Below are 27463 nucleotides of genomic sequence, written 5' to 3' on the forward strand. Positions count from 1 at the left end.
ACACAGAGACAAGACGGGACACTTCAGTGACCACGCTCAGATGGGTGAAATCCCTCGGTCCGACAAACTCATCCCGCACGATCGATAGCTCCTATGACAACAGCCCCTCTCGTCACAGGCTGGAGAACAAGCTGTTGTGAAGGTCTGAGAATGGAAGATAGGCCCCGGAGGGGAGGCTTGATTTACGAGCCCAAGTCAAGATAGAGGCATCGTCGCCCGCGCACTGTAGACGGCCTTCCTGCAGCATCAGTCTCCCTCTCTCTGCCTGCCTGCCTGCCGCTGTACTCGTCCTCCTTCCAGTATCTATTTGCCTGCCTGCTGACAGCGGGAATGGGCTGAAATGACATACTGCCCAGAAAAACATTTCATTGTGTTCTTTGCCTTCAGTTGGATCTACTGGATAGTGAGATCCTAAATGTCACCTTTAGCTTGTTTTCGTTCTTTTTTACAAGGGGGGTGATACTTGTCGATGTTTAGATAGATAATGCAGGAGAAAGAGCTAATTTTAACATGTCATGTAGCCGTCGACCACTGGAAGAAACAAACTGGTGACATTCAGGAGGTTAACTGTGCTGCTAGACAATACAACCATCCTGAGGTGAGAAACACAACACATTATTCTGTGGGGGACATATCACCTTCAGGCGATCGTACACTCAGTGGCATCTGTCTTAGCAGACATTAGGCAGGGAAGAAGACCAATATTGGATCAGCTTCTTTCGGTAGTAGCATTTAGTGAAAACATATTTTCTTTTAAAAGTGGTTTAGTGGGCCATTTAGATATTCTTTTTATTGTCTCATCAGGTAAAAAGAAAAATATTGAATAGTAAAGACAGATGACATGCTTTCAATAGGCCTCTTACATTAGCAATGGGGTGCTACATGAAAACTACATTTCCTGCTGACGTTATGAACAGTTATGGTTCTTTCACATGAAATATTTTTGTATCTTTCTCTTCTTACTGGTTTATTAGTGGGCGGGGCTCAGCTGGGACAAGCTGATGTCACATATTTCTGTGCACCAATCAGGATTTGGCAACATTTGAATCAGAATCTGATGACAGTTGGTGGGTGTTGTCAATCACATCTGAAGTCCGGATGAAGAAGATAGTTTTTAAGTGTGAAATATTATATAATATATAGTTTGAATATTTAACGTCATAGAGAAACACTTAACATTTGAAACCAAGTTTTCAGGGGCTTTAAGCATTTTTGATAAACCCCCCCCCAAAAAAACAATGAACAATTAATCCATTGTCAGAATAGTTGGGGATTCATTTTCTGTCAATCAATTCATCAACTAATCGTTTCAGCTCTGTTTGTCTAAAACCCTCCATCGAGCCTTTAAAAAGCCTCAATACATTTGTCAGTTTTTGGACTTGGTTGTGTCTGGTGTGGGAGTTGATGTAGGAGTTTGCACATACAGTATTGTAGCGTTGCACTCACTGTACTGTAAGTTGATGTAAGTTGATAGTGGCGGCTACAGTACTTGTGAAATATAGATAGAGATGAATTGGTATTTTAAACACAAGAAATCTAAGTGAGATCTGTCACCAGCTTGTTTAGCACTTGTCCACACATTCTGGCAATATTTTAAACCCCAAAGTCCTTCCAACGTACAGTTGCACCCCCACCCCCCCCTCTCTTTAATTTATCGGGCTGCTGTTGAGCGAGTGAAGACACCCTGCCTCCATCTCTCTCTCCAGAGCCATATCAATATTCATGGGTCTGCCGGGTGCGTTTGTGCGATGGCTGTCTCATTAGCCTTTGATCCCCTTGCGCGAGGCCTGTCGGAGCGTTGATGCGCCAACAACAGAGCCGCGTTTGAAGTGAAGAGAGAACAGCTGCTTGCATTGATCTCCATATACTTTCTTCGCCATCCACACGCTCGTCCACACATACACAGATGCTGCCCACAGGCACATGAATACATGCATCTACTGTAGGCCGACACTTCGTACAGTCTGACCTCAACACTGCAACAACAGCCAGCTTATAACGGCTTTATAGTATGTAATGCAAAATATAGAGCTGAAACAAGAAGTCAGCATCCATCTATGAATGATATAGTTTATAGTTAGGTTTCTAAGCAAATCTGTGGTTCCAACTTCTCAAATGTCAATATTATATGTAATAATATTTTTCTGTCTCCTGTGATAGTAATCTGAATATCTGTGGGTTTTTGACGATTGGTCAAAAAAACGACGTCACCTTGGGCTCTAGAAGCTTGTTTTTTCCCTATTTTCCGTCAATGAGTTATAGATTCAAGAAGAAGAAAAGAATTGTCAGATTAATCGATAACGAAAATAATCTTTAGTTGCAGCCCTTGTAATATATAATAAAATTGACATGGCTCTTTGTGTTCATCCATCCAATGAGCCAAATCTGTAAAATGGCAGGCTGAATATTATAATTATACGTTGCCTCAATCAAGACATGCGGTAGGACTGATGGTCTTATCAACAGGTATTATGCAAAACACACCATCCCTGACATTTTCATAGAGAAAATAACTCAATAAACACTGTTTGAGCAAAGATTACACAGAGAATATGATTTGCACTGAAAATTAATAATGAGACATTTTCTATAACAAGATAGAAAAGCTAAGCCACTAAATTACAGAGCAAGCTGGAGCAAAGCGGTAAAACACTGTGTAAATAAGCTCTTATTTGCTACCATTATGGAAATTACAGAATTACTTGCTGAAACCAGGAATATTTGGGACAATCTCACAAATAGTCAACAGAGTCAAGTGTATTCTGCTTTTTAAATGTATTTTACAGTATAGTCCACCTTCTCTTTCTTAATCATCAACAGTAATTATCAGCAAAAGCAGCTAAAATGACATGACATCATATGTTATGCAGTCATAGCACAACTCCTGCTTCACCACGATGCCACTGACAAAACACAGCCTCCTGAATTTTACATGAGATGCTCCGTATAAAGCACACAGTTAGAACAACATATCACACCCTGACCCACGAGCCTTTTTAAAAGACTCAATCACCAAATGACCACCATACTTGAGTCTTTTACTGTGCTATTACAGGACAGTTCACTTCTTCTCTAATGTTAAGACATTTTCAACTGTGCTGCCAGGAATCAGAGGGTCCAGTTAGTATGACATCATGACATCTGCACAAAGACAGTCCCTGCGCTAGTCCACTCAATAATTCTGCGCTGTGCCCTGAAATAGCATCTGCTGTACATAAAGAGCACAGTTGAAAAATGAAGACTAGAAACTTGTCTGGGCTATTGCCCCCCTGGGAACAGGTTAGCAGATCAATACCGCCAATGTGCCTGATAACATTAGACCACCCTTAATGGCACTAATGAAGAGAGTGGTGGACAGATACTCAGGAAGACTTGTCTGTTAGCAGCACAACCAGTTTAGTACATAAAATGTCAAATGTCACGTTTTAAAATGTATTTTAATGACTGTATTCATTCATTATTTCTTAACACTTAAGGAATGGTGCACAACATTTTAAACAATATAGTCCATTTACTACAATATATCAAGATCACAAAAGCAGATTCATAAAACAAACGTGAAATTGTGAAAATGTAGAGAGAATGATCAAGAATAGGTGTGCCTTTGTGCAAAATGACCAATATGACCATTTTGAAACTAAAACACTCCAAACAAAATATGGGAGTTACGGACACCGACTGTGTGAAAAGAATAGAAACAACATCAGTGCCAAGTTTTTGAGGCGATCAGCTCTTTCCAGTGTCCTTTGTAACATCAGGTCACACTGCGCTGAGAATGAGTCTGATTGCAGGAAATGTTATCAGTCTTCAAATGTCAAAGAAACTACATCTCAGCAGAATCGCAGCTGACATTTTGATAAATCAGACCCTATTTTGCGCCATCTACTCACACACATATATCCACACACACACACACACACACACACACACACACACACACACACAGAGCAACCTGCTGCTGAAAAGCCTTATACTTGGCAGGATCTTTTCACACACACCACTTAACACCCCCAGCGCCTGACTGCTGCTGGTCCACAGTCCTGATAAAGATGAGGGGGGAGATGAAAGGAGGAGAGGCACAGAAGAAGACAGTGAGACGCAACGTACCTCACAGCGGACGTCTTGGTTTTAACTTCGGGAGCTGCTGGGATGCACCGGCGAGGCAGGACTGTCGACTTCTCCCCGGCTTCTTCCTCTCCGTCTTCTCTGGGATGGAGACTCAGGAGGAGAGCTGCTCCTTCGCTGCCTCCTCCCTGCCTCTGGTTCGCTCTGCTACTGTCTCAGCCCCTCTCACTATCATACCTCCCCTCCCATGCTGCTCCCCCCTCTTTTCCCCTCCTCTTTTTTCTCCTCCCCTTTTCCTATGACCTGCTCCCTTCTGACTCTCTCTTCCTCTCCTACACCACCCTACTCCTCAAACTCGAGGGTGACAAAGGAAATCAAGGCTCATCATTAGAAAATCAAAGTTTTTCTACAGAGTATGTTTGCTGTTTTGCTAAATGTAATCAAAAACTCATTGTTTCAACATCTGGTAAGGTGAGAAAAATCCCAAATCTGTGTGATGACAGTACATAATGTCATAAGGCACTGTGGACTAGGGATACAACTAACAATTATTTTCATTATCTGATTCTTTTTCCAATTAATCGATTAATTGTTGTGTCTATAAGATAGCAGAAAAAAAGGGGGGGGCAGGGGGTAAGCCCATATTGACATATTCACATTGCTTGTTTCATCCAACAAATAGTCTGAAACCCAAAGATATTCAGTTTACTGTCATACATGATTATGAACAACAGCAAATTCACACTGGAACAAGCCAATGTGACATTTTTGCTTAAAAAGACTGAAAGGATCAATCGTTCACAATAACTTCCAATTTTCTGTTGAACGACAAACTGAACTTGAATAATCCTTTCAGCTCTACTTTTGACTAAAATGATGGTGCAGTGTTGCTGTAGGTGAGGTAAATTCAGGCAAAAGCCACCATCATTTATTGAGTTCCCTTATTAAAATGATACCAATCGCAGAGGAAGAAATGTAGATAAAAAGAAGCAGATGAGTTAGCAAATTGTTTTTAATATTTCAGATGCGAAAGGGGCTGAAACTCAACATCGAAAGGCTGTTGCTCATGTTTTGTACATTCAGGGATCGTATCTCTACTCATAGATTTCCCACCGTCTCAATGAAAAGAAGAGAGTGGACTGACGTATGCAGAAAGGAAAGAACAAGGCACTTATGGCTCATTAAGGTGCTTTGGATAAAACTATACCACCCAGCTGTGTGCCTCCACCGCTGACTGCTGAGAAAAAATTAATTGTTACCTGCCTTTTTTTGAGTCAGACCTGCGTCAAACTCGTGGATTCCTCAGCAGTTCTCAGCCTTTTTCCTCACATTCTCTCTCCGTCTCTTTTCCCCCTCTCTCCCATAGAGAGCCCTCCACTGCCTCTGCCCCTGTTTCCATAGTGACACTTTCCCCGACTCTGGCTCAACATAATCAAGTGAACGGGATAGGGGTGGGGGTTGGGGGCAAGAGAGGGAACTGCGAGTAATGTGTGTGTGTTGTGTGTGTGTATGTTGGGGGGGGGGGGGTGTTGAAGGAATGGCCAAGATGAGAATGATTAAAAAAGGGCAAACATCGAGAGATAAAGGAGCAAATAATGAATAAAGAGAATGTCAATAAAGATGGTTTGTCAGTGCTTTGTCATAGAAAAGAGCAGACCTTCCCCCTGTCTCCGTGTGGCTAAAAGGAATGTCCTCGTACATGGCATCAGAAAACATTATATTCAATCTCAAAAGAAAACCACATCTCTTTAATAAATGCTGGTCTGGTTTAAGGAGCTACATGGGAAATATTTCACAGTCTGTTGTGGGTTTACGACGAGATATGTGTAACATATACACGTGCATCTGTGTAGACTTGTATAGCTGAATTTGAGAAAAAAAATCAATAAATAAATTGTTTAAAAAAAAGAAATAAAGGGGTTTGTCAGTGGCAAACTGTCTTCGGCTCAAATCCATCGCTGCCTGATGTTGGGTTCAGAGCAGGTGCTTTGGAAAGCCTTGGCATATGGCTGAAATAATTATCATGCTCATCAAACAACTGGATGGCCACTTGTGCTTTGTGACAATGCTCCCACCAGAGCAGAAATGAATTATGGGATAGAGTTGATCAATCTGAATTTTAATGTGAGTGGTGCTCAGCATGGGTCTACTGCGTGGTGCCAGGCGGAGATGGTGTAAACCGCCTCGAATGCTAAAATGAAATAATGTACAACATTTAGACCAAATGTGATAGTTAAGCCATTCTGCTGCAGCTTTTCAGCCATGCTAGCGGCATAGCTCGAGGGGTGGCAATGTCGATCTGTCTGTCACTCAGGCCACCACTTTGGTCTAGACTGAAATATCTCAACAGCTAACGTAGCTGTTAGTGGTCAAATACCTCCAAACTGTAGGCTGACTGTTTGCAAAACCACAATGATTTCTGTTCCTACATTTGAGGTAGGCTGTACCAAAGGTAATGAAACACATGAGAAGTTACTTTTGTTGCCCAACACTGATCAGCATGTTTGCATGCTGACAGCTGAGTCTAGGTAGAGCCACTTGCATAGTTGTAGACATTTAGTCTTGTTGGTGGAAGAGAGGGACAAATTGATGCTAGGACACATTACTGCGTCCTCACATGAACTATATAACATATTACAACATAGTGGACACAGATATATTCCTTCATGCTGATCATTTTCTAATAGAACAGCTGGTCTTTCCTGGAGGTGGCTTACTATGAAGCATTTGTAAAACAGTTGCTATGTTCAACAAATCTGAACAGATAAAAACAACGTTTGAAACATTTGAGCTAATGCTACCATTGTTTACTTTAAAAATAGCAGCGAGACTCTCCATGAGGCTTAAGAGTGACTGTGTTGGTGCAGATCATTATTTTCCTGCATTGATCACCGTTGAATGGGATTACCGTCGACTGCTGTCCTTCTTGTGTGTTCAGTGAACGGCAGCAATACGGCTTGTGAACTTTCTAATTCTCTATTGATCCCCGAGCTGTTGTGTTACTGCCTGACTCCCTCCACCAGGAAGGTCAGATGGCAGGGTCAGCCACTCGTGGACCTGGTGCAGATTTAGAGTTGTGATTAAAAGAACACGTCTGCAGGGTGGACGCCAGGGGTTATGAGGATCGAATGTGGGTCTTTATGGCTTACAGGATGCTTTCTCTGACCACAAGGATACATTGCTGTTGTTGTGCTCAAAGAAACACCTCCACCTCCAAGAGAAAATAAATAGCTCTTTATTACTGCTGTAAGAAGCGGAGCTGGATGTTGTGCCACCACTAGAAAATAGTTTAGTCCTTTAATGGTGGAAAAATTATTTATTATTTGATTTAATTTTTTGCTTTCCTTAATTCCTTTGGGCACAAATGGTAAAAAAACAACAACAACACACAGTTTTTTAATTATGAGCCTTTACCAAAGAGAAATGTCCATTTACAGTAAAAGTATATTTCCAATCTCTATTATGTCTATTATCTCTTTACTTTTCTCCATTAAAGTGAAATAAAGGATATTTTAAAATTCAAAGATTAATAAGTCAAATAAAGTATTTCCCACACTTTAATATGGATGCACACTGTGGTCAGAAGTATCACTGCCCCCAGTGATCAGAGTGAGTGATGCTTAAAGTGAATCTATGTAACTTCTAAAAGAAGAAAAAACACATTATTCCTCTTACAAATTAAATGTTGAATTCATTAGCAAAAAACACACCATTAATCAAATCAATACACTTAACACTGCTAATGCAGCATTGGTCTGGCATGGACCAGTAGCTTATGGTGGCTAATGTTAGCAAACTTACTGAGTCAGTTTACCTGTGGCCACAGTAGCACTTTAGTTTCAGTCCCACTTTAAATCTGGCTTTGTTGAATTATTAATACTACGAGTATTAGACATTTTAATATCAATACTTATTTCTACCATACATGGACATCTCCATTGTTTAGTAGAACTCATGCCAAGAGTAATTTTTCTGCCACTAACATCCTTGAAGGAAGCCATATGAAAAGGTCTGTTTCTGACAATCACAGTGCATCCTGGGGATGTTTTTCAGGTCTAACATACTTCAACTGAGTGCCACAGATGTCTCAATCAGACAAGTTAAATGCAACTTAGATACACAAATCGAAATGGTTGAGAGGACCATTAAAGGGGTAAATATGGCATGTATTTGTGTGCATCTTTAGATACAAATACTGTAATAAGAGACAAGAGATTTTCCTCTAAATCTCATATGTTTGGATTTGTATGAAATAGAGCTAAACATCTATTCAGTATTCTTATTAGAGCTGTCTCGGTGCTGTCACTTTTACATATTTGGAACAAGAAAATTGCACATCCTGTCTCTCTGTGAAAGCCAAATTGGATGTTGGGCTTCCCCCTAACCACCATGTTGGCAACATCCCTATCATCCAATTTGGTGATAGCCCTGCCTATAAGAGTACTACCTGGCCAAGCACAAACTTGTCGGAAAGATTTATGTCTCTCTAACTCTAAATTCCAATCTCAGCCTGTTAGTTATCCCCGGCTTTAGTTTAGTTGGCAGGATGATTGACAGCGGGCTGATTGGGGAGCTGTGGATTTCTGTGCCCTCAAGTCAGATTCTGGAGGGATTCAACCAATTACTGCTCAAGGGCATCAAGACAAGGTGCAGAGGGTTGACGCCAGCACAGGTTGTACTCTAACCCCTCATGGCGCTTGTGCACGCCAGAGGGTACAGTAGGATGCAGGGAAAAGGAACAGCAGAGATTACGGAAACACAATCAGACCTGGCAGGTTATGCTTCTCGTAATTGGAAGAAAAAGAGTGTTTCAAGGTTTCACTCACAAGCAGAAGCAAAGGAAGAAGCAGGAGGTGGGTGACAAGCGTGTGCCATTGTCAGTTATTGTGTGTGTATACTTAAAGCAAGAGACTTCACTAATGGGCCTCCTACCAGCAGCATCCAGACTTTCTTTTATCCATGATGATAACTGAAAAGTGGTCAACATGTTTATTACAGTATGGAACACTGCATCCACTACTTTGACGTTTAATTACATTGGTAACACTTTATGGGTCCATAATTTGCTTTTCTAGGAAGTTTCCCGGACAGAGATGTAATTTCAGGGTGAATAGGAATTCCCTTGAAAGAAAAGCTTTATTTAAAGTACATATTATTCGTGTGTTATTTGAAACAAGTCTTGGGGTTTGGGCCAGATTTGATTATTTTCATATTTCCTTTGTGAAGAAAAGAGTGTAGCTAATGTAAGACAAGCTGACAGTCTGTAATGGATGAAATATAGCAAAAATATGGCTTCAGGTGTCGGGCGGTACCAGCCAGGTTCAGTCTGGTTGAGTCTTAAAGACACGGTCAGGACCTATAATTAGTACAAAACATATGAAGTTCTTTTGAGGAAACTTATTTGCAAATTACTGACCCCCGAAAATAAAGCATTACCATTATATTACATCGGCTGCTTTCGCATTTATGAAGCCCTTTTCCTCAGTGAGCTAAAAAGTGAAATGTCATCTCAAACCTAACCCATGAATCTGCCCTCAAAGGTTACATCAGAGCAGTATAAATTTAGTAATGCTTTAAAAAAAACCCAGACTGTTCTGCTCAGTACACGTCTGCACCGACCCATTTAATGTCAGCATGGACGACCATGTTGTGTTAAAAGGTAACTCAGCATGTGCCATCTTGAGTTATTAACTCTTGACATCCATTAGTCGATGAACATTTACATTATGATTAATGCATTTACTGTAACTGGTGCTCCAATCCCACATCCAATGCAATATAAAATTAATCAGAACTGTCAGCTGAGGTAATTTCAAATAAATAAGGTCTATAACATTTATATTGGATGTAACTGGTTTCAGTGATTTCAATCTTTTTCAACACTCAAGTTTTAAAGAAAGAAACAACATTTTTATAGCCGTGTTTTTGATTATATTAGTGATGCTGTGGTCTGCTGCTGTGTGCACTGTGTCATATAGTGTGTGTGTGTTTGAGAAAGACACACAGAGGGAGAGCAGACACCTACTTGTAAATGATGTCTTTCATCTCTTGACTTCAGATGTGGCTGTCACCCACTTCCATTATACAGCAGGATGAAGAGGGACACACAAGACAGACTGTAAGACGGTAGTGTGAGAACAAAGGAAGCTGAAAACCGTGCGTGTATGCACACACGCACACACGCACACACACACACACTGGACTGGTCGGACTCGTATAGTCACAAAAACCGAGAAAGGAATTGTTCTTCTTACTTGAACTTGCATTTTCAGGACAGATAATCTCGAGGATGTTGAGGTGTGGAAAATGAATGAGCAACACTCTCAGCTCCCTCAACAAACACCACTGTGGTGCCCTTGAGGAAGCCACTTAAACCCCAAATCGCTCCAGTGGAGCTGCTCAGTGGCCAACAGCATCAGACTGTGGCTGCACTGAGTGAATGTCTGCATGAATTTGAAGCACAAGGCGGAAAAAAAGCAGCCAGCAAAAGCCCTCCCAGGATATATTTCTAAAGAAATCTGAATCTCGGCAGTACCCAGGGGAATATCAATTCATTTAAGCCAAGGCTACACGGTATAAAATAAAAGTCCCTTGGGGAAATTAAAGTGTGATAAAACAGGACATTCACATATTACAGTAATACAGCTAGCCGTGTTCACCTTGGATATCCCAGATCCCAGTGTAATTCCTTTCCCTTTCCCCTATCAGAATCCGTTCTTATATGTTTTCGGTGACAGCTCGGACAGCAGTCAGCAGCGCTGAGTGGAAATTGAAATTGCTTTTCAGTGTCTCCAAACTCCCATTTCCAGGTAGAACTCGTTTTAAGAGAATAATCCATGGCTGAATTTCATGAGTTATTCTCTCTTGTCAGGTGCAGAAAATTTACAGTGTCCTCGCTGAGACACAGATTATGGATTTTTACTCTAATGATTAATTTGAATGAGTGACAATCAGTCAACTACTCATCAAGTAATTAGCGGTAGAGTTCCCATAATAGCAATATCCTTGCTGTTGAAGTGTCCTCTGCCAAGACAGTCAGCATGTCAAAAACTAGAGGATGCCAATAGCATAGACCCTTTCCCAAAGACTCCAGATGACATTATGTCCACTGGATTTTATTTTTTTCTTTATTCTCGTTTCACAAAGAACAAAATAAGGGGACTGCAGAAAAATATTTAACTTTTTCCGAAATCTGACACATCATATTGATATTAAATTTGTTGTCCCTGAGAAACAAACAAACAAACAAAGGACAACAATTTAGATAACAATTTCAACTGCAGCTAATACTTTTAGCTTACTCTTCAGAGGTACCCCTGGTTGGGAATCACTGCCCAAATACTTTAAGGCCAAAAGTAACAATAACAATAATAATAATGATAATAATAATAATAATAAATGAGAGGGTGACCCTTCAGCTGATTTACACCAGACATTATGGTGATTGTTATGTGAGTTTAGCTTTGGAAGAGTGGAGCCTAAGGATAACATTAAACTGGATTAATTTGTATCTACAGTTTATAATCCACCTCATGACCTCATGACCACTGGATGTTTTTTTAACAGACCAAAGTAATGTCAATGTGAAGCATAAAAAATTCAGTTTTTCGGGTGTTTGTTTGACTTTGTTTTATCGAGGACCCCATTAGTTAATGCCAAAGGCAATCACTGCTCCTCCTCGGAGCGAGCTGAGCTGAAAACACAATTAGATAAACCTATAGTGGAGTTACAATTCACATAGCATTAGGGCAGCAGTGTTAAATAAGTTTAACAGACAATTGCTTGAGGACAGAGACAGAAGAGAAGTGGGGGTTGTTACTATTCACCAGCAAAACTGTTCTTAATGAGAGCTGCATGCAGAAGAGGATAAGCAGCACTCTTCACCTTACATACCAAGACCCTGGCTGCTGAGACGGCTTCATTAAGCCCGGCAGACTATGGGCTGTCACTCCTGAAAACGGGCAAGGCGGCCAAAGGAATGGGAAACAACAACACAGTAATAACGTTGACATTTACAATAGGCGTCGGATATCATATCCAATTTCTCCCTGCACACCCTTAATTCCTTTTTAATTGCTTTTCCGTGTTGGTTCCGGGATAAGGCTGTCTCTCTTCATTTATGAAAGTGAAGAGATGGGGACAGTGGTGTGTGGGGGGACGGCTGATGGCGTGTGTGTGTGTGTGTGTGTGAAGAGGGGGGGGTATCAGATGCTAAGGGGGGGTTGTTGGTTGCAGGCAAGTTGCAAGGCCAATGCTGAAATAATTGGTGTCTGTTTCAAACAAATCAAATACTTTTTAAAAGAGCTTTGATTAAACTCTTTAGAAATCTGACTGCATTTGATGAAAATAACTGAAGAATTAAAGTGATTATGATATACATGATTAATTATCCTGCAGCACACTACTGAATGAATATGTACATGAGTTTCAAACGCTCATCCTTAAAGGGTGGATTATGGTGCAAATGAGAAACTAGAATCCAAATCCCTGTTGTCATCAAAAACATATTTTTAAAACGGAACATAAGGGACCATTAATAGTCAACATTAATCAATATAAATGGACCAAAAAGTGAGACAGGATCCACATGTGAATTAACAACGGTGGGAATGGCCACAGAAGTAGTTTGACATTTTGGGAAATATGCTAATTTGCTTTCTTGATGAGAGTTAGATGACAAGATGGATGCCACTCTCAAGTCATGAGGAGCCAGCAGCCAGTTAGCTTAGCTTAGCATAAAGAGTGGAAAGCAGAGGGAAACACTAGACTGGCTCTGTCTAAATGTTGTTAAGTTTCCTGTTAACCCTTAAGTCAGTAATAAACACATCTAGTTTGTAAAACTAGTGTTAAAAAAAAAGGAAAAAGGAGTGGTGTTAATTCTCACCTAACTCTCAGCAATAAGTGTTTCCCCAAAACGAATCTTTTAATCTAATTAGTTTTAAGTAATTGGGCTACATTGCTCACTCCAAAAAGGTAACAAAATCACACATAACCCCCTTCAAAACCACAACTTCACGTTTTTGTACGGGTTAAACAAACCACATGATGTGTTAATTAATGAGATGTACTGGAAGGCAGCTTTTTGAACTATGGACAGAGTCAGGCGAGCTGTTTCCTCCTGTTTCTAGTTTTTAAGCTAAGCCAAGCTAACTGGCTGCTGGCTGTAGCTTCATATTTAACCCAGCGGCATGTGAGTGGCATCAATCTCCTCATCTAACTCTCGGCATATTTCCCAATATGTGGAATTATTCCCTCTTAATAATTAGCAATTCCACCAAAAAGTGAGAAACGGTGGGTACGATCCATATTTGGGACTGCTCTTCCAAACTTAACAGGAAAGACACCAGTTTTGTTCTCCGTTTTTTAAAATTGAGCAGTAAACAACATCAATCAAGCATCAGGTCCATCACGCTGCTGACTGACTGACGGCACAGCCCAGTGCACCACATAACTTGGCAAGCCCGGAGTTACTTTTATCCAGCAGAGTGTGTGGTGGTTAATCAAAGCCCATAATTTCCATAATTCATGGATGCCCATCTGTTTGCCACCTACTCCCATGCCCAGTGCAGAATAAACAAATTCAGTAGAGGGGCCAAGGGGCTATTTAATGACAGCATCAGCCATGGCTTGTGCAAATACCCACACACACACTCACACACAAATGTAGTCTAATCAATCTTCAGGCACAACTATAATTCATTCTAAACACAATTGTTTAATCCATCTAAGGTGCAATATTTGCATCATAATTCACAAATTGAGGTTAACTAATTAGGCTTCCTAAGTGTAAGACCATTACTCATCACCCATCACACTGTGCCTTTTAGAAGACTTTCAGATAACTCTCTACGCACAGAAAATCTCTCATCTCCATCCAGGCGGTTTCTCACAAAAGGCTTGTCACATGACGGCATCATACAGATTTTCTTCTGATAAAAATCAAACTACTTTGATGTTATTGCGAGCGCTGGGGCGGCTGCATGATTGAATCAGCAAGAGCCCAGGATAGAGAAAGAAGCCGGTATAGCTCAGAGGGAAATGGATTTGTTGTCTGAATCAGGGATAAATTCTCACCTAACAAACATTTTAGTTGTGAGGCAGCCAATAAAGAGCCAGATCCGACTCTTCCTCTGACGTCTTTTTGGTCTGAGGGCGATAAGACGCTGTATTTTCCCTATTTTACAACATTTTTTGTTTAATTTAGAAAACTATGAATTACATTGTTTATTCATATTGTTTATTTCGCACATATGGGGTATCAATAAAATACAGTATACCAGGATGAATATGTAAGCACAAGGGAAGACGATAAGAGGTTAGGGATTAAGGGTGTAACAACTTTGTGTTAAAGAGGGCCTTCCACGGAAATTGTTTTTTAACTCATTGAGTACCAATTATTAGTAATATTACTGGGTGACGTGAAATATGTAGGAAATTGAGTAGCAGTGTTGACATTGTAATGGAATTAGGTGTGGTATAATTTATTTTAAAATTATGACACACTTACAAAATATATTCTTAATTTGGGGTACAATGTCCAAAACTGATGTTTTATGTCCTGTCATATCATTACCAGATTTTAAGTGATGGTAAACAACCACCTGGACAAAGCATAAAAAATGTAGGCGAAAGACCCCTTATTGTAGTGTAAGTGTAAGTAGTAGTTCATTGGTACAAAATATTTACACTGTAATTTGCAGGCTGTAATCTAAAGCGTCCCAAATTTTATAACATCGAGTCCTATTTCCTTCCCAAGCCTCCATTTAAAACATTGCCCTGATTTAGAAAAATAACATTTTAAACAGAATACAGAGGTGGTTTAATGGCTGGAGGCTCGGCTGGTGCCTGCATGCTGAGAGCTGCTGTCACTTACTTTGGAGTTTTATTCCCTAATGAGATATACTGTATAATACATCACCAAAAGTGATGCCTGCTAAAAATGGCAAACTATTAAGTGTAATGATGGCACCTTATAAACAACAGGAGACAACGAAAAAAAAAAAAATTCAAGGCTACAAATCTTCAATTGTCTGGTGTGAGAGGGTCACAGATGTAATAAGAGCCCCTCTGACCCAGCTGTTGAGCTCCATTTAAAGTATTAAAGCAGTAATTCTCTGGGGAGACACTGAGGGACAAATGACTTTTCCCACAAAAACACCTGGTGTGATAACCAAAGTTCTCCAACTCTGTAAAGTATCAAAAGTTGAAAATAAATCTGAAATTGGGTCTTATTTGGAGAAACTTTTATTCCAGCCGATCTTGGCAGTAGTCCGTCTGTCCGTCCGTCTGTCTTCAAACAGAGCCGGGAGTGATTCTGACAGTTACTCCACTTCTGAAGTGCAGGTAAAGAGGCTGCTGCGACTCCGCTTCCTGCAATTCAGAAACATATTAAAAATTAAGTTGTTTTTATCCTTCGCAGATTTAGCGAAGGTCATCCGTGCTTTTATCTCGTCTCGTTTACACTGCAAAAGTCACCCAGCTAGCTCAGGATGCAGCAGCAGCTTTTCTCTGCTGCAAGTGTGAGCGCCAAAAAATAAATCTACCTTTTGTTGTATATTGTCGTATATAACCAGTGCTTTAAATAGTGACAAGTATTTTGATTTCAGGGATACAATACTGGCAGCCCACACACATTATTCTTTTCTTTCTCATTTCTGCTTCTCTGTCTATCCGAGGCTGGATTACCACCTGGGCAACTGCCACGGGGCCCCAAAAGCCCCAGGTTTACTGCGGGCCACTTGGTTTTTGGTAACTGACCGTTTGCTAAACCCGAACTGCGATTGTCCAATCTTAGCAATGTGTGGGTTTCTCCACATGTTGAAGCAGTGTGCATGAGGCCGTAAGAGTGATACTTCATATATAGAGTTTAGTTCAGTGGTTCTCACCTGAATCTTTTGTTTATTGTATTGTTTCATAAAAATGAAATCCACTTTTCTTGGAGTGGGGGGCATGAACTTTTTTATGCTTCTGAAGGGGGGTGGGACAGCATGAAGTCAGAGGAAGATGGCTGTGATGTGAATATTCTGAATAGCAACAGTAACGAGGTGGCAGGGCTTAGGTAACAGTCAATTTGTAGAGGGGTTTTATATCAAAATCTAGTGTTAAGACCTTCATTATTTCAGTTTGAGGTGTGGGGAAGTATACGGGGTCCCAACAGCATATCTTTGCACCGGGGCTCGCTAATAGGTCGCTAATCACAAATAATACAAAAAACACAGCATTCTGTACTGTATAGCAGTTTATTCATTTATGGCATATTTTTAAATATATTTTATTCATGTATTTATATATTTTACATTATTCTTGAATCTGATTTTCATGTCTTTCACACATAGCGGCTGAATGACGACCCCAAGAAGAAAATCTGTTAAATTCTGAAAGCTAAAAAATGCAGCAGGTTTTTATTTGTGAGATTTAGATTTGTGAGTAAATAATACAAAACTATCACATTTTTAATACACAGTAATTTGTCTTGTCTAAATGTTAGTGCAAGTCAGTGATGTTAGTGAAGTGCAGTTCATCTAACCTGCAGGATGTTTACAGTGAAGCATACATTTTGAGGGGTGTTTCAAGGAACAGGATTACGCTTCAACTTCAATGGCTAGCTTCAACATGAATCACCAGCCAACACCAAACACTTTGCTTTTCAAATAAAGCCGCATCTCTCTCAGAACCAAATCGTCACTTCAGTTACATTTGTTGTGTTGTGTATAAGAGCTACAGCTGCTCAAGTCCCCATGAGAGCAAACATACGACTTAACTTGTCAAATGGCTCGAGACATCATGAATAGCGTTTATCCATAATTACTTTCTGCCCATTCTTGTCTGGGTAATTCTGTGTCTTGAAACATCCCTGAGCCGCAGCGTTTCTAAAATAGCTTGATGGCTGTTTCCATAATGGCTCCATCATCATTTGTATATGCAGTTTTATTTTAAAGCACCATTGATGGCACAACAGAAACCAATTATTGGCAATCTCAAACCATGAAGCAGGAAAAAACAAATGTCTGTAAACATACTGTGACGTTTCAATGCAACATGGATCTTTTATTACATCCCTAAATGTTGTCTTTGCATTTGAATTAAAGGAAAAGGCAAGAAAACAATGCGCACGTTTTGATAATTTTCTGCTCGTATATTGAACTATCTGTCTGCTCTTTTTACCAAAGCTCAACTCTTCATCAGTGTAGATGTCAACAAGGCAAAAAGGGACACAACAAACCAAAAATAAAAATGAATCCCAGATGAATTGTTGCATCCTTGGTTGCCACTAATTGGGAGTCCAAATAAACCAATCACACGTTATTGCATGCACACAGAGCTGCCTATTGATCGGCAACATTAAAATCTAACCTTTCTAGAACTCTGCATATTTCAGACATCAATCTACTTTAAAAACAGTCCATAGACTGACGGTATGTAGACGTTATTTACATTTTTTCTTTTCAGTAAGGCATGCCATTATTCAAAACTTTCAGTCAGAGCTGTGACTCCTTTATTAGCGGGTTACAGTCTCTGTGTCACAGCTGGAGTTGTTGCCATGACGATAATACTGCATACTGAGGAGGGGGAGGAAAAAGAACAAAAACTTCTGTTGTTGAACAATTTCTGAGAATAGTTTGCCGAGTTGTGATGTGAATTCCTCCAGTTACCTTTGCACTTACTGCGCAAACAAGGAGAGCCTTCACACCGGAGGGAGGAATTCACCTTATCGTACATTCACAGCACAAACACAACTTCTTCTTATGGGCTCAAACACAGGGTCAATAAGATATTGAGCTTGTGAAATGATAATAATTTCAAAGCTTGTAGTTGCCTGTCACTCTTTGTATATCTGGGGGAAAAATGGGCATGAGAAGTAGATGAGAATGTATACACCCAATTTGTCAGTAAGTTTAAGTACCAATACCACAGTGAAAGTGTTGAAATATTCAGTTACAAGTCAGGCATTCAAAATTTTACTTAAAATACCAAAAGAAAAATGTCTGCCTATGTAGAATGGTCCATTTCAGAATATTGTACTGTATATTATTTTATTGGATTATAACTACTGATGCATTACTGTATTAATGATGCATCACGTTAATGTTACAGCTCGTAAAGGTGCAGCTAACTTTAACTACTTCATATAGTGCTGGGTAGCTTAATCTATAATAATACATGATGATTTATGTGTATAATATAATAATCTGAATCTGCAAAGTAATTAAAGCTTTTAAATGTTCCGAAATGTAGTGGAGAAGAAGTATAAAGCAGCATTGCATGGAACTCCTCAAGTACCTTAAATATGCACTTAAGAACATATCATTTGTGCACAATTTATATCAAAGGTAGTTTGCACAAAGACTTTTAGTCACTTTTTTACAGCCAAAATTCACACTTGTAAGTTAAATGTGCATGTACCGTTGATATAATTTGTCCCAAAATATTATTTAGACATTTTCATTTGTTTTTTCAACTTTCATCTTTTTGTTTTTTCACAGGTTTGATGTACGACCACAGACATTGAAATGATTTCTGAAGATCATTTCACAAGCTCAATATCTTATTGAACCTGGTTTGAGCTCATATATTCTCATGCAGTTTGTGTCCGTTTCATCCCAGAATCCCAGAGAGAAATCTCCTCTTTTCTGTGTTGAGAATTTATCAACTAGAATTGAGTAAATACAGCAACATCCAGACATTTCTGGATGTGTTTTAGCCTGAAGAGAAAAGTTTTACTGTCAACTTCTTCCGTGTCAAGTTTCAAATAATTTTCTTTCCTGTGAAACTTTGTCTTTTTGCCATCTTTTCCTGTGTGACAGCGCTAAACCATCTAGTACCAAATGACAGCAAACCATGAAAAATATGTGCGTCTACTATTTGACTCACTTCATGGGCATCAGTTGCATACATGTAAAAAAGTACATTCATCTAACTATTCATGTTTTTTAAGCTTTGGTTCATATGAGACATCTTTAGTTCATCAAAATGTTAAAAGTCAGACAAAAGAATACAGTATGTGTATGTAATACTGTCTTTTGAAGTGTGTGTGTGTGTGTGTGTGTGTGTCCCTGCTTGATGAACAGTGAAACATCAGATTGTGTGCTGAGGCTTTGTTACAACACAATATGCACGCAGTCATGTTTGACCCATGAAAATGAATAAAGACAGATAACATCAGACCAGGAGTAACTTTCTCACAGTTAACTTCCTCCTGTCTGAATAATACATGTTTTGGCGCCACCCGGTGGTCAGACTGTGTATGAAGTCATTGTTGGCAAAATTTTCCAGACTGGATTGACGCTGCGGGCTTAAAAGGCCGCCGTCATCGCTCATCGCTCCATTCACATTTCAGAGCTTTTGGAGGAAGTGTTCAACTGAAACAAAGAGGAGATTAATGGCTCTACACCAAAGATGACAAAACTGAACCTAGAGCCAAACTATTCAACCAAAAACGTCCAACAGTTGACGGTGTTACTCCATCTATTTTCTCCTCTGGGCAAATATTTTTCTATTTTTCCCAAATTCATTTCCTGTTAAAATCAATACAAAAATTCAAACTCATGTGAAAGAAAAGGATTGAGCCAATGGTGAGTTATACTGACATCAGTTACCATGACTAGGTATCACCTGAATTGGTGCTATTTTATCAAATTCATATGGCGCATAGTTAAGTAGCTACCTTGAGTTCTGTTTTAGCATTAGACTTATTGACGTCTGGTTTTAAGGCAATCAGATATGGCTATGGTTATAGCACAGGTGTGGTGTCGGTGTTTGTGCATGCTCGTGCATGGATTATGTTTACATGTGTCCAAACTTTGCATCCTGAAATTCCCCCCAAGTTCCTGATTCACAACATAAAAATAAATCTGCACTGTTTGGCTGAAGCCTCCTCAGTCAACAAAAATACATCTGCTGGCTCTAATTCTGAGAAAATGGAGCATCTGTAGACTGAGAGGGGTTTAAGAGAGCGACTCACCCACTGGAGTACAGACGGTAGATTAAAATGTTAAGATGCAAATGGATATTGACATCAGTTTGAGTCTCAGTCCTAGTAAGATGGAAGAGGAGGCAGTGCAGGGACGATGCAAAACAGATGGAAGTTTTCTCGTCACAACTGTTTTTTGTGATATCCCACTCGTCCTCCGCTTAATGTTTTTGCCAACATCCTCCACGCTTAGGTTGTTCCTGGAGCTGGGTTTGTTTCAGTGCATTGCTCAAGAGCATTTCTGCAGGTCTACCAGGAATAATCCTAGTAACATCAGGCTGCCCTGCTTCCCCAATAATGTCTCCTGGACAGTTTGGGGTCAAACGTAGATGCCCTCAGGGTTGAGGCTGGAAGACATGGTGCTTTGAAGAGTGCGAAGGTCGCTGGGTAAGAGACGAGAAGAGCCGAGTCGTTTCAGAGAGCCAGACTCCACTTCTGTAGCGAGTAACAAAACAGAAACCAAAAGATTTAACAAGTTGATTTGACAATCTGACTTAATATTCTTGCCATCTAGGACAATGAGGCTCCAGGATCTACCAGCTACTGAGCTTATTGTAAATCATTTCAGTAACTTTGTACAAATGTTAACACATTCGATAAAAACAAATGTTGCCACTGTAGTGAATGCAAGGAGATCAAACTGAACCAGGAGAGAACAGACAACGAGCTGTACGTGACCAAAACCTTCTGAGGGATTTTTCTTTGAAAACAGGGATTTTCCTTTTGACTTACTGTGAAAGTCTTGCAGCATTTTCAGGGCTGCTCGTGATTTGGTCCATGTAATGGGGTTACAGACTTTAAGCTGTTACGGCACAACAGTCTTGCTCCAGCAGCTCAAGTCTTCAGTCTAACTAACTTGTCATTCTCAGGATGACCACAGGGTGACACTGCGTACATGCGCATGTGAAGACAACACTGCATGTAAAGCACCTCCGTCAAAATGTGGTTAGCTATGAAAGTGAACTTTTTAACGAGGTGATGCTTATGTGGCAATTCATGGAGTCTCCAGTGGTGTGTACATGCATGTCTATGTACACATGACTGTGTGTGTGTGTGTGTGTGTGTGTGTGTACGTGCCGCTGTTGTTTTCTCCTGTAGGTTGAGCAGGCAGCACGGTGACCTTGGTACCAGTCTGCTGAATGAACTGCTGCAGGTTGACCTGTCGTAGCTCTTTTGTCAGCTGCTCCAGCTCCTGCTCCTTCTCCTGCGGCAGAAAACACACACACAACTAAATAAGGTCTGTGCCCAGGCTGATACAAGCAAGAGCGCAAGAGGAGACACTCAATGTGCATTATGAAAAATGAGGACTACCTTTAAAATACTAAGAAATTGCTACAGAAATTAGTGCAGATATGTATGCAGAACGTACTGATAACACACATGATTTCAGCTGCTGTGTCTAATTTGGATCTTCTTCCTCCCTTGACTCAACCACATTTACATTTTTGCATTGTAACCGTGGTGGAATTAATATGTAACAAACAATAAGGGATCACACTCTGCTCAGGATCTCTGCAGAAGTCATAACCCAGATGAGACAGCTAAAGAGAAGAGTTAGCTCCCAGATGGTTACGCAACTGCAGGCGAGGGATTGTGTTCTTAATCAGGCCCCTCTCTAATCAGGCGAAGAATGCCGTAATACCCTCCCTCCCTTCCTCCTTCTCATTACCTCATGCTTCCCACACCCTACTGGACCTCGCCTGTACACAGAGCACTTCGCTTCATACGAGGATGCACGCAGCAAAGGATCCACTGCACATCCCTGCAAGCCAGAGATTAAACTTTCGCTTCACTGCCCACAACTTAATGAGCTTAGATTTCTATGGTTCCACCTGTGTGCAGAGGACTGGGTTTCCTCACACTGCAGCGGCAAAGTTATCCAACTTTTTAATGAGCATTTTTAGAACATTTCCTAAAATAAAAACTCCTTCAGCATCCTCCACACGTATTGGAAACGGGTGCTTTAAATTCCTGACAATTCTGAGGCTAGGGTGTTAAAAAAAACGAAATAAAAATAGTAAACAGTAGGATCCGAGCTGACCTGTAATCTCTTGCTGGACTGGCCAAGTGAGCGCTCCAACGCCCTGCAGCTGCTCTCCAGCCGCGCCGTGTGTTGGCTCTGCATTTCCACCTCTGCCCGAACTTTCTCCAGCTGGGCTTGCACCTGAAATCCAGAGCGCAAGTGAAGAGAGAAAGTCCTCAAAACTTTTCAGGAGAGATGGACAAAACAAAAACTAATCCTCACAGTGAAGATGTGGGAGGACTCTTTCACTCTATACTGTGAGTGTGAGTGAGCTGTGTTCATTTTAATTGGTCAAAATTTGGTCATGTTTACGACCAAATCTCCTATTACCTCCTTATCAAAGAACATAAATGTTATTAGATAGGATGTAGAGGGCTATAATTACTGTTTATGCTGTAACTGGAGAGTGTATGAACAGACTACAGCTATGTTGGCAGCTCTGTGAGGCTGTACTGCATGCTAACATGCTCACAGTTACAGCGATAACATGCTGATGTTCAGCAGGTCGTGTTTACCACCTTCACCATCTTCGTTTGGCATGCTAACTAAAGTACAGCTGAGGCTGATGGGAATGCCATTAGTTTAGCAGGTATTTGGTCATAAACAAAAGAACTGGCTGGATTTTTACAAATGAGCAGATTATATTTCACAACCGCATGAGCCACTAGTGGGGTTGGGAGACACTGATTTGTCTTCAATCAAAAAGTACATTGAAAAGATTTTAAATGCACATGAATGAGATCTCAGCAGTTCAACAAACTATGTTGTTCTCTGTTTGCATGTAGTTGTTTGTGTTTTGGAAAGCGAGGCAGACTGGATTGTACCTCCTCCTCATTGACCTTCTGGTTGAGCTCGGCCTCCTGCTGCAGCCGCTCCTGCTCCAGGCCTGCCTCCATGGTCTACATAACATGACAGATAATACATAATATAGAAAAACTGGCATGAAAATAATCTCCAGTTTGTTTTTGTTTTAGTAGCATTTGTGGGTGAAGATTTACAGTGAGACAACAATACTAAAAGTCTTCATGCTGTTTAGAAACCCAATAAAACAGCATCCAGTGGAATCAGCTCACCTGTAAACGTGTTAAGTACTCTGAGAGCTTGGCCTCACAGTCACGTACACCTCCCTGCAGCTCGGCTAGCTGCTGACGGAGTTGCCGCTCGCTCTCCAGCTCGATCTGCAGCTCGTTCTGCCAGAATTCCTCCTCCTCCATCTCTGCATTGTTCCTCCTCACCTGCTGCTCTAAAAGCAGCAGCTCCTCCTCCAAGTTTCCTCCCTGGCAAGTGAAAAACGATTCAACTTGAAGATGTTCTTGCATCAAAGAGAACATAGAGTACTTATTAAAAGATGATGCAGGGATGTAACGGACGTTCACACATACAGACTCAAAAGCTGGACGGCGATAGGCTGCTGTTCATTGCAAATGGGGCCTGGCATTGCAGCCCCCTAAACTACAGAGATAAACCCTAATAGATTTGAAGACATGAGGGTTTAGAGTGCAGGTGTTATGGATCTGCACACATCTTCCTTCCCTGTAAGTAACAACACTGGCAGCTGTGGTTTTACTCACTTCATTGGCCTCGCCGGCGGCCTCCTCCCAGTCTCGCAGCTCGGCCTCGCAGCCCAGCAGACGGCTCTCCAGGGCCTGGAGTTTGTCCCTCTGCAGCTGCACCAGCCGGCTCAGCTCTCTGGCTGGACTCCCAGGTACAGATGCTACTCCAACACCTCCAACCCTGCTCAAGTTCAGGCTCACACCGCGCTGCTGGGGCTGTTTGGCTGGATGGATGGATGAATGGGTGGGTGCAAGATGAAAGGAAGGTGATTGGATTGTTGACAGAACAGAGGGAGGGAAGGAAAGAGAAGGTTGTCAGTAAAACCAGGACTTTTGACAGTATATACACAAATAATAACTATCACTGACTATAGTAAGCTTGAATATACTGAAGAAACAAAAACACACTACCGTCAGCATCTCTGCTTTTCCCAAATATGTCCCTCAGACCCTTGGCCCCTCCAGTGAAGGTCAGAGACTTGCGTTTGGGTTCCCGTCTTTTGAGCGAGCGGTCTGTCCCTGACGGGCGGAGCTTGGCCAGAGGTGGCAGGCTCTGCCGGTAGAAGCCACGCTCTGGGACGCGAGCCTGCTCGTCAGAGGTGGGCCGCTCGCTAACAGAGGGGCCGGTTCGTTGGAGGATGAGCTGGACGTCGCTGGCATACTGACCCCACTTGTTGAGGGACACCACAGGGTTCTCATGCGGAGCCAGGTGACGTTCTGTCTCGCGCCATTTCTCGATCAAAGTGTACCTGCCGGTGCGTCCTGGGACAAATAGTGCTTAATTACTTACTTAAAGGCCCTGAACACATATTTTCTCAATCAGCTTCTTACAATGAGCGATGGGATCCTACAAGAACAGAAATAATCTGCCAATTTAGAACAGGTTTGGTTATTTTTCAGGAGAAATTTTCTATATTTCTGTGTGTATTCTCTGTGCTCTTCTCCCTGTTTTGAAGTGGCCGTGGCTCAGTTGGAAACAGGTGATGTCATGTACGTCCATGCACCAATCACAATGTGATGACTGTGAGTTTCTTCCACTGACTATCAACCTGATCAAACCACACCCACAGTCCTGATGAGTCCTTTTCCACATAACGATTAACTTTGATTGTTGCTTATTGAGACATGAATGATTCATAGAAAAACCTGATTTGAAACCATGTTTTTGGGAGCTTTAATACTGTTCCTACCACCATTTCACCACCACCAAGTTTTACAGAAAGCGCTCTACTCTAAATCAATCACTCATAAATCATAAACTCATACATATTTATGGTGACAGTTTAATAATGAAATTATACTCGAGCCATTAATCTGTCTCTTAGATTTGCCTTTAAGATTTTATTGTTCAGTTTCATGTTACATGTTTTATGTCTGTCTTAACATCTCTGAACCATGTTGTAAATAAGTGCCCTAGCTTCAGCATGGTGAGTTTTGTAGATCCATAAATAAAATAAAATCAGGTTTCCAGCGTCTCCGCATCACTCAAGCCTTCATCAGGAGCTGATCCTGGAGACTTATAAAAATGGGTTTCAACAGGGATGATGCCTTAGACTGGTTCAACTCATACTCATACTAATAAAACCTTCTCTGTTGAAGTTGGTATTGCTCTCTCCCTGGGAGGTCCCCAAGGATCTATTCTTGGCCCCCTCGGACACATGAGTCACAAATAACACAATTCACTTTCATTGTTATGCTGACAACACCCAGATTTATGGCCTGTCTGACTTCGTACTATTTATCATGGTGTAAACTCCCGGTGGTTAGATCTTACTGTAAGCGCACTTTCAAAAATGTCAAAGTGTTCAAAGTGCTTTACACACAGCAAGACAGGAAAACAGAACAGATTCATTGATTTTTTTTTTACCAACTCTCCCACGCTTGTGCAGCATCACTAATTTCAAAGAACTTCACCAGCATGTTGTGTGAAAGAACTGTACAGTGGGAAAATTCAACTCAACAAACAGTGATTGTGTTGGGAAAAGAAGTAGGTTCAGTGGTTCACGGCTCTATGTGTGTTTATACACCTACATTCTTGTCTGTACACATACAGATAAGAGTAAAACAGTGCCAATGCTACCCTCACCCTTTCCTTACACAGTGAGGGTCCTTGTAAAAGAGGCACATTCATCACTACAGCCATTCACATCAAAGTGCCCTGGCCTGGACAAAAGGCACAGAGAACACAAAGCACAGTGAACGCCATAACTCCTGCTACACTGTCACTGTGAAATGTTTTAACTTCTATCTGTGGAGTTTAGTGAGACATGTGTCCATTTCAAAAACAGTACACATCTCTCTCAATTTGAAGAAATCCTTATGGTCTTGGATTCACAGAGCTGTATGTACAAAACAATCCATGCAATGACTAACAGAGACAGAGTGTCAACTGATTTCTCTGCAATTGTACAGCACGTAAATAAACCAAAGTCTGCAGCATGACTCATCTCGTTTTATGCAACCCATTTATGGTGAAAATCTCTTTGTGCCCTCTAGTCACTTTTCATTTTACTGCAATTTATCATCTCCAGTATGTCAGACAACCTGCCTGGCCAATATTGGACTCAACCCACATCACAGAAAATCCCCATAGGGCTTTATGTTGGACAAAACATCACCAGGATTTCATCTCAGTGTTAAATCTACTGGTTTTGGTGGTGGTCTTTGTCATGTTTCTTTTTTGTGTATTTATATGGGGTTGTGAGTCCCTCATCATATAAGCAATGATAATAATTCACTTTCACTGCTCATGTTATTTTGATATTAGATCTTTTTCGAGCATCTACCACCTGTGAACACCAGAGATGAGCACACTGTTTCTCATATTGTAGTTTTGAGCTTACCAATGGCTTGTGCCAAAGCAATGACCACTTCCTGGCATGTGGTGAACTCCGTGACCCCGCACACAATGCGCTGCACTCCGTCCACCCACACTTTCAGCTCCATGGCCTTCATCCAGAGGCCCTCATTCCTCCACACCATAAGGGGGTGCTAATAATGTTTTAATGTCCATCCTTTAAAAAGGAAAAAAAGAAAACAAAGTTCAGTGAAATTAAGTGAATTACACTGTTTTGCGTTTGAGACAAAACTTCACGCTGTAAAACAAAAACCTTCAAGCTGTACTTCGATGCTTTCATCGCCCCACTCTACAGTCCTCCTCAGCTCCACAGACCATTTAAGCATCTTTCAGCTCATTGTTTTGGTTTTATGGCCCGCAACTCCACTGATTGGGTTCCCCTCAGAGGCTATTGGAACCAAAACAAAGCTAAAAAGGAGGGTGAATATTGGACTTCACATTCACCAGATGGCCAAAAACATTGTCTGCTGGATGTGCAACTGTTTGCTAACATATAAGCCATAGGAACTTTATAAGCCAATAATATGTCAGTGGTGTTTATAGCTTGTTCTGCTGCAAGTGGCCAAAAAATATATTTGAAATTCTATTAGTCACAGTTTAATTAACAGACAGACTCAATGCTCCACAGGCTAACTGCATACTGAATCCTTCACACAGTAATCCATTCATAGAGAATCCAGGACAGTAACGTTCAGCCTCCTACAGCACCATCAAACAGACAAAGTCACTATTGGTGGATTCAGGGGGGTATTTGTATATAGCTTCTGTTTAGCCTTGAAATTGAATTGTAATCAGTGTGAGGCTGTGCATATTTTTGAGGCTGACATTTGTGGTTTTGAGTGAAATGTCTTTACTTTAATAACTTTACAACCTCTGAACACTCTTATTACAATATAGATCAAAAGTGCACCAAGTACCGCATGGTTGTGCAGAGTGACACCAGCTTCCTGTAAACAAACAACTTACAACACTTGTTCTTCTGAAGTGGTTTCCTG

At 40.9% G+C, this 27463-nt stretch overlaps 1 protein-coding gene across 3 annotated transcripts; it reads right to left on the reverse strand.

The window, feature by feature from the left end:
* Positions 1-20354: 20354 nt before the first annotated feature.
* Positions 20355-26566, reverse strand: rassf8b (Ras association domain family member 8b). 3 transcript variants are annotated; one of them, XM_070929130.1, is made up of 8 exons: positions 26455-26566; positions 24023-24373; positions 23639-23835; positions 23132-23335; positions 22883-22957; positions 22077-22199; positions 21113-21239; positions 20355-20467 (listed from the first exon to the last, which is right to left on the reverse strand). In XM_070929130.1, exons 1-8 carry the CDS (start codon positions 26564-26566, stop codon positions 20355-20357), a joined length of 1302 nt encoding a protein of 433 aa, XP_070785231.1. The 3 variants fall into 3 exon arrangements, with proteins under 3 accessions (XP_070785231.1, XP_070785230.1, XP_070785229.1); XM_070929129.1 differs by having other exon boundaries at positions 20355-20470; XM_070929128.1 differs by having other exon boundaries at positions 20355-20470; positions 23630-23835.
* Between the last annotated feature and the right edge of the window lie 897 nt (positions 26567-27463).

The sequence above is a fragment of the Enoplosus armatus genome, chromosome 22 (assembly GCF_043641665.1).
Source record: "Enoplosus armatus isolate fEnoArm2 chromosome 22, fEnoArm2.hap1, whole genome shotgun sequence".
In the NCBI taxonomy this organism is placed as follows: Eukaryota; Metazoa; Chordata; class Actinopteri; order Centrarchiformes; family Enoplosidae; genus Enoplosus; species Enoplosus armatus.

Excerpts from the sequence above, each read along its gene's own strand:
- rassf8b (XM_070929128.1), bottom strand. The coding sequence starts at position 26,566 with ATGAAGGCCATGGAGCTGAAAGTGTGGGTGGACGGAGTGCAGCGCATT. Across the intron at positions 24,374-26,454 it reads TGCTTTGGCACAAGCCATTG|GACGCACCGGCAGGTACACT; the intron begins GTAAGCTCAAAA and ends TATTTGTCCCAG. Across the intron at positions 23,336-23,629 it reads CCGCCGGCGAGGCCAATGAA|GGAGGAAACTTGGAGGAGGA; the intron begins GTGAGTAAAACC and ends TTCACTTGCCAG.